Source organism: Berghia stephanieae, chromosome 13, assembly GCF_034508935.2.
Source record: "Berghia stephanieae isolate SIO BIC M18660-M18661 chromosome 13, UCSD_Bste_1.3, whole genome shotgun sequence".
In the NCBI taxonomy this organism is placed as follows: Eukaryota; Metazoa; Mollusca; class Gastropoda; order Nudibranchia; family Aeolidiidae; genus Berghia; species Berghia stephanieae.
This window is the reverse complement of record NC_088372.1, coordinates 4080288-4092337: the sequence shown is the minus strand read 5'-3', so window position 1 is coordinate 4092337 and position 12050 is coordinate 4080288. Positions and strand designations below refer to the sequence as shown.

Genomic DNA, 12050 nt, shown 5'->3' with positions numbered 1-12050 from the left:
AAATGTAATAAATAGGCATGGGGTAAAAGTAACCCGGGTAAACTACGGATAATATAGTCGGTGCTAGGGTCGAGTGAGGAAATTGCTGAGTACCTCGCCTGGGCCTAAGTTGTCCAACCTGAAGCATTTATCTCCCTTTCAGCCGTATGTCGCCAGATTGTTCTGGCAATAGGATTCAATAGCCTGAAGTCACGTCTGCCCAGCGACCAGCAGCTTGGTTCTAAACAAAGAAAATTTGTATTTTTATTCTTCATGATGGCTTGAACTTTTCACATGTCATGTGATCAGAATGTATAAAAGTCAAAACATGATCAGATTTATAATGTTTTTCTCCTCTGGATACACTTTTATGATCGTCGGAGAAGTATTTCATAAGGATGTCCGCCATAGTTCCGATTGTTTAGAACCAGTTACTTAGTTACTATGCGTCATTACGAGGGAAGTGACGTCACGACTGTTGAAGCCTATTTGTCATATTAATTAATAATTGACGCCATTTTCCTTCCCCAGTCGTTCACGTACGCCACGGACGAGTTTTCTGTGTTTGGACGTTACAGAAACATGTACAGGTTGTCGTCTGCCGTTAGCTTACTGTGTCAGTTCCTCAACTCATCAGTGAACTTCGTCGTCTACATCCTTCTCAACGACAGATTCCTAAGGACTTTCTTGACCCTGTTTGGATGTGCAAGGTCAAAGTCTTTATGGATGATATCTATTTATGGCTATGTGGTCTAGTGGTATGACACTCGCTTTCGGATCGGGAGGTTCTAGGTTCGAGCCTCGATCGGCGGATAGTTGAGTCCTTGGAAAAGACTCTTTACTCACATTCTCTCACCGTATTCAGGTGTAAAATGAGTACCTGGCCGTTAACAGCGTTGTCTTTGTCCGAAAAATTGTAATATCGACTAACAGGCGTCATGTCCTGTCCTTAAATGTTAAATGTTGCTGTTGACCAGGGACCCCTTGTAAAGCGCTTTGAGCATATGTAGTGGATATTGCGCTATATATAAAAGCTCAATTAACAATTTTCTATGGCAACACAAAGTGGCAGAAGGCAATCTATCAAAACGTAACGTTTGTATATTCATACATAGCCTGACATAAGAGAAAAATACCCCACAAAAGAAGGTATCACAGACCAAAAGAAACTGAATAATAGTAATTACTCGCAAGCTCGTGAGGTATTTGCCGCGATAAAAATAACTCATTTAATAAATCCAAACCCGTAAAAGAACGCTATAATATTAAGTGAGATCTGATATTTCATTGGACTTTAGGTGCTTTGGGTTCTTAACATAAATAAAGAAATAAATTCAAATGAAACCATATCAATTTCCATGTCTTCCATAACATTAGGCATTACAATTGACGCACATGATAGGTAAAACCTCATTTACAAAATGGAATTCATGAGATAAAGCACTGAGTTTTAAATTTAGAATAGTGAGATGTATTAAGTTTATGATCACGTTCAAGTTCAATGTCTTTATCTGCAAAAGGTGGATTGCCCATCACTGCAGATTTGATACAATTATGTGGTGACTTTCTCCATTATTGTGTTATTGAGTTGAGAGATAAATGTTTAATAATTGACCAAATTTGTTGTTGTTGTTGTTGATAATATCTTGGATACACGGTGGTTCCACTTCCTAATGGTTCTTGGGAAGAAACTGTTTTTATATGTGTTGGTTCTGTATGTTGGAATTGTGAACTTACTGCTATGACAATTTCTTGTGGATGTAGAGTGTTGTTTTGTGAAATATTATTGTGTTAGAGTTACTGCTCTGCTGTGTTGTTGGAATGTACTGTTCTGTGGAGAGTTTGGGGGCGTTTTTCTTTCCGCCTACTTTCCAGTGTTATCAGGAATGAGAGACATACAATGTTTGTTGTCACTTTGCCAGTTTAGTTTTATTTTCATCTTACACACACACACACACACACACACACACACACACACATATATATATATATATATATATATATATATATATATATATATATATATATATATATACAGCTAGAATACGAATTGTCACTCACATTTTTTTGTGGCTGAGACGTTCGTTTCTGTGTCTCTTTACAATCCTCAGTCGGCGTAATCCTTAATAATGTCCGAAGAAAAAATTCTTACTCCAAACGAATTGCTTATTCTTGTATACAGCTATATTGAACATTGAACAACCACATTAAACCCAAATGCATCGAGGCACACGAGAACTATCTAGACTGGAAATGCTGCGAAATCGAAAGAGAATACAAACCCAACCCCCAACAAGCTCACCAAAGAATAAAAGAACTATCAGGGAAAAGGAAAAGCAAAGCAGCAGGAAGTTGTATCCAAAACAAACAAGGGGAACTGCTATTTGAAAAACAACATATAGAAAGCCGATGGGTAGAATACATAGGCGAACTGTACAATGATCCAAATAGAAATGAACCACCACTGAAATTCAAAGAACCATTAAGCGGACCAAACATCACCAAAAGTGAAATTTAACATGCCATGGAACGAATGAGGGATGGTAAAGCAACAGGCCCTGATGAAATATCTGTAGAGGTATTAAAAAGCCTAGGTGATCTAGCAATTGATGAACTTCACATATTATTCAACAATATATACAACACTGGGAAAATTCCAGAAGATCTCTGTAACTCTATTTTCATAGCAATACCAAAGAAAGCAGGTGCAGTCAGATGCGAAAATTTTAGAACTATAAGTTTAATAAGCCACATCAACAAAATACTGTTGCGTATAATTATCAACAGGCTAAGGAATAAGATTAACCCCGAAATCGCAGAAGAACAATATGGATTCCAACCTGACAGAGGGACAAGGAACGCAATATACCTCCTCCGTGTTTTAAGTGAAAGAGCTATACAGGTTCAGACCCACTATACCTCTGTTTTGTCGACTACAAAAAAGCTTTTGATAGAGTACGCCACGAAGAAATACTAAAACAACTGCACTCTATTGGCGCTGATAAGAAAGACCTCAGACTCATGCAAACATTATACTACACCCAGCAGGCATCTATCAAAATAGGAAACTCTACAGGAAATTCCATTCCTATTAAGAAAGGAGTCCGTCAAGGGTGTGTTGCCTCACCAGATCTGTTTAATCTATACCAAGAAACAATCATGAGGGGCATAACTAATATGGAGGGAATAAAAGTAGGAGGTCACAACATAAATAATATAAGAATCGCAGACGATGCGGTACTCATTGCAACATCAGAAATCCAACTTCAAAAGATTGTTGACAAAGTGGTAGTAGATAGTGAAGCCAAGGGAATGGAAGTGAATATCACCAAAACGGAATGCATGGTAATACAGAAAAACCCCGAAAACAACAACACCTGCAATATAACGATTCACGGCGAGCAACTTACCAACGTAGAAAGTTTTAAATACCTAGGTTCAATAGTGACAACAGATGGAAGATGTAACCGAGACATACGAGCAAGAATAACTCAAGCCAAACAGGCCTTCATGGACCTGGGAAACATTTTGAAAAACAAACAGATGTCGTTCGGGATTAGATTCCGAGTCTTGAAGTGCTACGTGTGGCCAATCTTGTTATACGGATGAGAAAGCTGGACTACAAATGCAGAAACACAAAAGAAAATTGAAGCTTTTGAAATGTGGTGCTTGAGAAGGATGCAGAGAATATCGTATACTGCACACAAAACGAACGAAGAAGTGCTAAAACAAACATACCAACAAAGGAAACTAATGCCCTTAATAGCGGATCGACAACTATCCTTTTTCGGACACATAGTAAGGAAAGATAAGAATGAATACCTGGCAAGTTGTGGAAAAATACCTGGTAAACGCGCCCGGGGGAGACAAAGAAAAACACTCCTAGATCAACTGAAGGGCTTCACCAACCAAACAATCCAAGAGCTGTTTGAAAAAGCAAGAGACAAGGAGGAATGGAGAGAGATAATTCATGCAGTATCCGAAGCCTGGACCAGGCATGGAACCTAGAAGAAGAAGAAGAAGATATATATATATATATATATATATATATATATATATATATATATATATATATATATTCATGAGTGTTGGTGGGTACTTGTAGGTAGGAGAGTGCTCGATAACATTGTTAGAGCTAATGTAAAATAAAATTGAGTCACTCACATTTATATATAGTCGAAACATGTGTTTCTGTGGTTATTTATCCACGTCTACCATAGAATCTACGGAAAAGTATGCCGCCGACTGAAGACGTAGATAAATAACCACAGAAAGACGTGTCTCGGCTATATATAAATGTGAATGACTCCATTAATATATATATATATATATATATATATATATATATATATATATATATATATATATATATATATATATAAACACCCACACAACAATAAACTTGTACGAGTATATCAATTAATGTCATTTATGGCCTTGATTTCTTCCAGACTGGCAACCCAGAGTGGCGTGACAGCTACCAGCATCACCAAAGACTCCAGTCTCAGTCAACATGATACGGCAAAACAAACGACCAAAGATTAAAGAACTTCAAGATGAAGACAAATCGGCGTCAATTCATTAGATTCTAAGAATTTGAAATACAATGGGAAAACGTGTTATAGTTCTTCTTCTTCTTCTTCTTCTTCTTCTTCTTCTTCTTCTTCTTCTTCTTCTTCTTCTTCTTCTTCTTCTTCTTCTTCTTCTTCTTTTTCTTCTTCTTCTTCTTCTCGTTTCTTTCTTCTTCTTCTTCTCTTCTTCTTTCTTCTTCTTCTTCTTCTTTCTTCTTCTTTCTCTTCTTCTTCTTCTTCTTCTTCTTCTTCTTTTCTTCTTCTTCTTCTTCTTCTTCTTCTTCTTCTTCTTTCTTCTTCTTCTTCTTCTTCTCTTTTCCTTCTTTCTTCTTCTCTTCTCTTCTTCTTTTTCTTCTTCTTCTTCTTCTTCTTTCTTTCTTCTTTCTTCTTCTTCTTCTCTTCTTCTTCCTTCTTCCTTCTTCTTCTTCTTCTTCTTCTTCTTCTTCTTCTTCTTCTTCTTCTTCTTCTTCTTCTCTTCTTCTTCTTCTTCTTCTTCTTTTTCTTCTTCTTCTTTTCTTCTTCTTCTTTCTTTCTCTTCTTCTTCTTCTTCTTCTTCTTCTTCTTCTTCTTCTTCTTCTTCTTCTTTCTTCTTCTTCTTCTTCTCTTCTTCTTCTTCTTCTTTCTTCTTCTTCTTCTTCTTCTTCTTCTTCTTCTTCTTTTCTTCTTCCTTCTTCTTCTTCTCTTCTTCCTTCTCTCTTCTTCTCTTTCTTCTTCTTCTTTCTTCTTCTTCTTCTTCTTCTCTTCTTTCTTCTTCTCTCTTCTCTTCTTTCTTTCTTCTCTTCTTCTTCTTTCTTCTTCTTCTTCTTCTTCTTCTTCTCTTCTCTTTCTTTCTTTCTTCTTTCTTCTTTCTTCTTCTTCTTCTTCTTCTCTTCTTCTTCTTCTTCTTCTTCTTCTTCTTCTTCTTCTTCTTCTTCTTCTTCTTCTTCTTCTTCTCTTTCTTCTTCTTCTTCTTTCTTCTTCTTCTTTCTTCTTCTTCTTCTTCTTCTTCTTCTTCTTCTTCCTTCTCTTCTTCTTCCTTCTTCTTCTTCTCTCTTCTTCTTCTTCTCCTTTCTTCTCTTCTTCTTCTTCTTCTTCTCTTTCTCCTTCTTCTTCTTCTTTCTTCTTCTTCTTTTTCTTCTTCTTCTTCTTCTTCTTCTTCTCTTCTTCTTCTCTTCTTCTTCTTCTTCTTCTTCTTCTTCTTCTTCTTCTTCTTCTTCTTCTTCTTCTTCTTCTTCTTTCTTCTTCTTCTTCTTCTTCTTCTTCTTCTCTTCTTCTTCTTCTTCTTCTTCTTCTTCTTCTTCTTCTTCTTCTTCTTCTTCTTTCTTCTTCTTCTTCTTCTTCTTCTTCTTCTTCTTCTTCTTTTCTTCTTCTTCTTTCTTCTTCTTCTTCTTCTTCTTCTTTTCTTCTTCTTCTTCTTCTTCTTCTTCTTCTTCTTTCTTCTTCTTCTTCTTCTTCTTCTTCTTCTTCTTCTTCTTCTTCTTCTTCCTTCTTTCTTCTTTTCTTCTTTCTTCTTCTTCTTTCTTCTTCTCTTTTCTCTTCTTCTTCTTTCTTCTTCTTCTTCTTCTTCTTCTTCTTCCTTCTTCTTCTCTTCTTTCTTCTTCTTTTTCTTCTTCTTTCTTCTTCTTCTTCTTCTTCTTTTCTTCTCTCTTCTTCTCTTTCTTCTTCTTTCTCTCTTCTTCTTTCTTCTTTCTTCTTCTTTCTTCTTTTCTTCTTCTTCTTCTTCTTTCCCTTCTTCTTCTTCTTTCTTCTTCTTTCCTTCTTCTTCTTCTTCTTCTTCTTCTTCTTCTTCTCTTCTTCTTCTTTTCTTTTCTCTTCTTCTTCTTTTCTTCTTCTCTTCTTTCTTCTTCTCTTCTTCTTCTTCTTCTCTCTTCTTTTCTTCTTCTTCTTCTTCTTTTCTTCTTCTTTCTTCTTTTCTTCTTCTTCTTCTTCTTCTTCTTCTTCTTCTTCTTCTTCTTCTTCTTCTTCTTCTTCTTCTTCTTCTTCTTCTTCTTCTTCTTCTCTTCTTCTTCTCTTCTTCTTCTTCTCTCTTCCTTCTTTCTTCTTCTTCTTCTTCTTCTTCTTCTTCTTCTTCTTCTTCTTCTTCTTCTCTTCTTCTTCTTTCTTCTTCTTTCTTCTCTCTTCTTTTCTCTTCTTCTTCTTCTTCTTCTTCTTCTCTTCTTCTTCTTCTTCTTCTTCTTCTTCTTCTTCTTCTTCTTCTCTTCTTCTTCTTCTTCTTCTTCTCTTCTTCTTCTTCTTCTTCTTCTTCTTCTTCTTCTTCTTCTTCTTCTTCTTCTTCTTCTTCTTCTTCTTCTTCTTCTTCTTCTTCTTCTTCTTCTTCTTTCTTCTTCTTCTTCTTCTCTTCTCTTCTTCTTCTTCTTCTTCTTTCTCTTCTCTTTCTTCTCTTCTTCTCTTCTTCTTTCTTCTTCTTCTCTTCTTTCTCTTCTTCTTCTTCTTCTCTTCTTCTTCTTCTTCTTCTTCTTCTCTTTTCTTCTTCTTCTTCTTCTTCTTCTTCTTCTTCTTCTTCTCTTCTTCTTTCTTCTTCTTCTTCTTCTTCTTCTTCTTCTTCTTCTTCTTCTTCTTCTTCTTCTTCTTCTTCTTCTTCTTCTTCGTCCATCTTATCCCACACCTTGCATGGTTGCCATAATGAATGTCACACACATCTTCATGCACCCACGTCACCCAAAACCCCAGTACCAACCACAATGACTCGTCAAAGCTAACGACCAAAGATTAAAGAAAAAGACCATCTTCTAAAGTCTCGTTGGATCTCAAAATCAACCAATCATTGGGAGTTACTACAAGATATTATTTTGACACATCTTATTGAGTCATGCTTTACAAATTGTATAATAACATCGAAGTGGTATTTTTGCCAGAAAAACCGTCTTGTCCTTTACGTTGTCTCATGTTCTATTTTTTTAATGGAAAGATTAGGGAAATTCTACTCTATCAAAATTTGAAATTGAAAGGCAAGTTCAATGGCAAAAATCTAAATAATTTTTTTTTTCACTAACGCAGTATTCTTCACGTAGGATGAAAGTGCCGTATATAAGGTGATATTAGCATTTTGTTTTACAGAAGCAAAGTCCCAGGTTTGAATTTTTTTTTTACAAGATGAGTTTTGTGGCCAAAATTGGACTTATGGCTTTTTAAAGGATTTGTGTCTTAACAAATGTGACGATTTTGCTGCAGGTGGTAAGGAGAGGGTTATGTCAAAATGAGGTAGAATCCATGTGATCTTATTTGCAGGTCTGAGAACCCAAACTGTTTGGGCTCATTGTTGTAATGGAAATATTCGCATAAATTTAAGATATTGCCAATTCCAATTATGTGAACGTCGAATAGAACCCAAAGGATGAATAAATATTGAGAAATATGAAATTTTGGATTTTAAAAAAATACTTTACAAAATTGCCTCACCTCTCCTCTATGTAACATAAACATAAATAACAATGTGAAATTGAATGTAAGCTTCAATTTAATTACGAAAACAGATACAATGGACGTTTCGTATTTCCCCTTTATCAACAAACAGGGTGAATGAATGAAACACTACAGATGAATGAGATAATATGATAGTGGCGTCGTTAAGATGAATAAACAAAACATTGATGGGCAGGAAATAGTATGCTACTTTGTGAGAAAGCACGAATTAAAATAGAACAATAGATTGTTTATTCATCTAAACTACGCCACTACCACATTATCTCATTCATCTGTAGTGTTTCATTCATCCTGTTTGTTGATAAAGGGGAGGAAACCCGAAACGTCCATTACATCTGTTTTCATAATTAAATTGAAGCTTACATTCAATTTCACATTGTTATTTATTTCTTCGAGCTTCGAGCAGCAACATTTACATCTATGAGCCATATGGAATTAACACAAATCTCAAAGTTTACTATAGCCTCAAAATCTCAGCATCTAAGCTGCACCTAAATAATACCTGTGGTTAATTAATGTATTCCGACGTATCAACCTCATTTGCTCTCATCAACCACTCTCCACTATCACATACCTCACACGGCCACAGACAACAAGATATCAAAGTGCACACGAAAACGAATACTGATTACACGTCAACAATAACCAACAGCGAATTCTCACGTATCCATCGACTCTGCCGGTCTCCTCTCCTTGACGTCACAATTCCATCCACTGCTTCCGTTCGTCTTTCGCGTCATCCAAAATCACACCGACATCCTTCCGTTCATTTACTTAACACAACAACAAAAATCACACCACAACTACATTACCGCTGTTATGCACTGGATCACAAATAGGTTTTGATACAAACTGTGTCGATTGAATGCCTGTTTCAAATAGGTTAAAGACCAGGTCACCTGAAAAATATAGGCCGTTCCGCCATGACATTATAAGATATTATCGTCGCCTAGGATTTCCACGAAGGAATATAGATAATTCTTCAAACAAGATGGCCGATGTCAACAGGAATCACCCATGTTGTCAAAGTGAGATATCGTCGCCTAGGCATTCCAAGAAGGGATATAGATAATTAATCAAACAGGATGTCTGATGTCAACAGGAATCACCCATGTTGTCCAAGTGAGCAAATTTGGGGTTAATAATCTTGCCCAATGAGAAAAAAACGAAAGTGCCTGGAGCGGGGCTCGAACACGTGACTTTCTGGATCACAGTACAATCCCTAACCACTCGGGTCACTTCACACACTGAAGCAATCAATAAAACGATATTGAACTGAATATGTTGTAAAATGTAACATCACAAAGTGTCGGGGAGATGAGAGATGCACATTACTGTCGATAAAGACAGTCTATAACAAGACAAGGTAACCTTATACATTTTAACATTAATTTCACTGCTAGTCATCTGACTCAGCCACCTATTTCCTGTTCGTTTTGTTTCAAGTTTCTGTCGTAAAGATATTTTAGTGAAGGAGATGAGTGTTTTGATTATGTGCGTTTTTGAACGATTTTGAAATACAATAAAGTCAAAAACGAAGCATAAAGTAAAGCGATAGTTTTCGTTAGTTTATTTGTATTGCTATGTTTCGAATTAACGTCCCATATGAGACTCGTATAATATAATGTAAATGGTGCCTGCTCGAAGCTCGAAGAAATGAAAAACAATGTGATATTGAATGTAAGGTTCAATTTAATATACGTAAACAAGATAAAATGGAAGTTTCGGGTTTCCCGTTTATCAACAAAGCAGAATGAATGAAACACTACAGACGAATGATTTCTAACCAACGCCACTACCACATTAACTCCTTTGACTGTAGTGTTTCATTCATCCTGTTACCCGAAAGGTACCGAGTTCAATCACCCGCCGCTGAGTTTTGTGTCCTTGAGCAAGTCACCCCGCCCTAGATAACTTTACGGCGCTGCTCTCCAGTCTTCCTTTGGAATAGACCCTCAAGACAAATTTCCCCTTGGGGGTGAATAAAGGGAATTTTATTTATTTATTTATTTATTTATTTATTTATTTATTTATTTATTTATTTATTTATTTATATCTCTGCCGTGAATCTGTTGGGTTTTGTTTTCTTTAGTAATGAATTTAGGTTTTCATTGTATGTTCGTTGTTGGCTGAAGAAGGGTTTTGAGTCCGAAACGTTTCGCATTTGTTCTTTATTGAAGCTGTTATTTTCATATTTTGTTTATTACTTTTTACAGACGCAACATTTAGCAGCTTAGTATTATCCATTGGTCGTTCACTGAGAAGCTTGTAATCTTAGGGATACAAACATTTGAGATCAGTATTCCTTAACCCTCCCCTTACCAGCCATTTTCAGAATTTTCTCCAAAACTTCAAACCCCACCCAACACAAAAATAATTTTTTTATTACTCAAACAGAAAAGCAACAAATACATTCTATGCATAATATTGATCAGCAAAATGAACTCTACAACACAGTGTCACGTTTTTAAGCTAAAATAAAACATTTTTTCCCTTTAAATTGTGTGAGTTACAAAATAAATCTGAATGAGAAACATGCTGGTTGGATATGTAATGAATGGGACGATTTTCCCATGGGTGGTATGGAGAGGGTTAACGGATAAAACATCCTGGGCATCCAAACTTTAAAATGTCGTGTCTTGCACTTTGCAGGAAAGGATTAACACTGAGCTGCCCGTTTGGGCAAGTGTGGCTCAGTGGTACGGTCTTTGCTTCGTACCCGAACGGTACCAGGTACCGAGTTCAATCACCGGCCACTTCTCTGTGTGACCCTAAGCAAATTAATGACCTCACCCTAGCTCACTTTGCGGAGATGCTCTTGGAATATACCCTAAAAACAAATTTCCCAATGGGGATGAAGAAAAGGAATTTTCTTTCTTTTTTTTTTTTTTTTTTGGTTATTTGAAAATCTAAAAAATATCATAACTTTTAGGAGTTAAAATTAGTCGTCTTGAGAGGGAGATTTTTTTCCCTTCTTTTTTAGTAGTTGCTATATTTAACGTTATAAATCCACAATTTATAAATAAATACATAATTGAGCCAGTATATAGAGCAATATCCACTAAACGTGCTCAGAGCGCTTAGCAAGGGGTCCCTGACCAACGTAACATGTAGAACATTAAACATGACGCCTGTTAGGCGATATTACAGTTTCTTTCCGACAGAGACAGCGCTGGTATTCATTTTACACCTGAGTACGGTGAAATAATGTGAGTAAAGAGCCTATTTCAAGGACTCAACTATGCGTCGAGCGAGGCTCGAAACCAGGACCTTCCGATCCGAAAGTGAGTGTCATACCACAAGACCACATAGCCACACAATTTGCCCTCACAGTGATTGAAGAACAATTCAATTTCCGTAAAATGTTTTACTCTGGCAACAACTTTCATTTTCAATACGCTTCAACAGTCGTAACGTCACGTCCCTCGTAATGACGCATGGTAACTTAGTAACTGGCTCTAAACTATTGGAACAACAATGGCGGACGCCCTTATGAAATATTTCTCCGACGAGCATAAAAGCGTATCCAGAGGAGAAAAAAAACACATTATAAATCTGATCATGTTTTGGCTTTTACACATTCTGATCTTGTGACATACGAAAAGTTCTAGTCAGCATGAAGAATAAAAAGTACCGATTTTTTTTTGTTTAGAACCACGATGGCCGCCTTTGCTGGGCGACGTGACATCAGACTATTCCAATAAATGTTAATAGCTTAGAAATTCTCACGAAGTTCTGAAATTGAAGCCGCAATTGCGTAGTGGTCAAGGAAACAAGTGATCTCATTGCTAGAACTGTTGCATACAACTCACGACTTGTTTTATTTTGTGGTCTAAGACTTGTCTTTTAACGTCATTTGTTGGTCAGTGTCAGGCCATGAGATGACGAAGGCCACACGCGGACCCCTGGTAGTTAGTTTAGAACTAAAATGATAATAAATATGAACTTTGATCTTTTAGCAACGCAAGACGTTGTATACATACTTTACTATAAAGGGGAGAAATCAATGGCGTGGCACGCTTACATTATAAGGTGGTGCCAGAATCAGAATAGAATGACTTGAAACATGCTATATTTGTAAATGCAAAAGAAAGAACA

General features: G+C 36.4%; 1 protein-coding gene across 1 annotated transcript in view; it reads left to right on the top strand.

The window, feature by feature from the left end:
• LOC144958962 (FMRFamide receptor-like) overlaps positions 1 to 4644 on the top strand; it is a 15518-nt gene extending 10874 nt beyond the window's left edge. The window contains exons 8-9 of the mRNA XM_078891261.1: positions 511 to 689; positions 4431 to 4644. Of these exons, the coding sequence (XP_078747387.1) occupies positions 511 to 689; positions 4431 to 4524 (273 nt within the window). The 3' untranslated portion in view covers positions 4525 to 4644. The remainder of the gene's footprint in view (positions 1 to 510; positions 690 to 4430) is intronic.
• The last annotated feature ends 7406 nt before the right edge of the window (positions 4645 to 12050 follow it).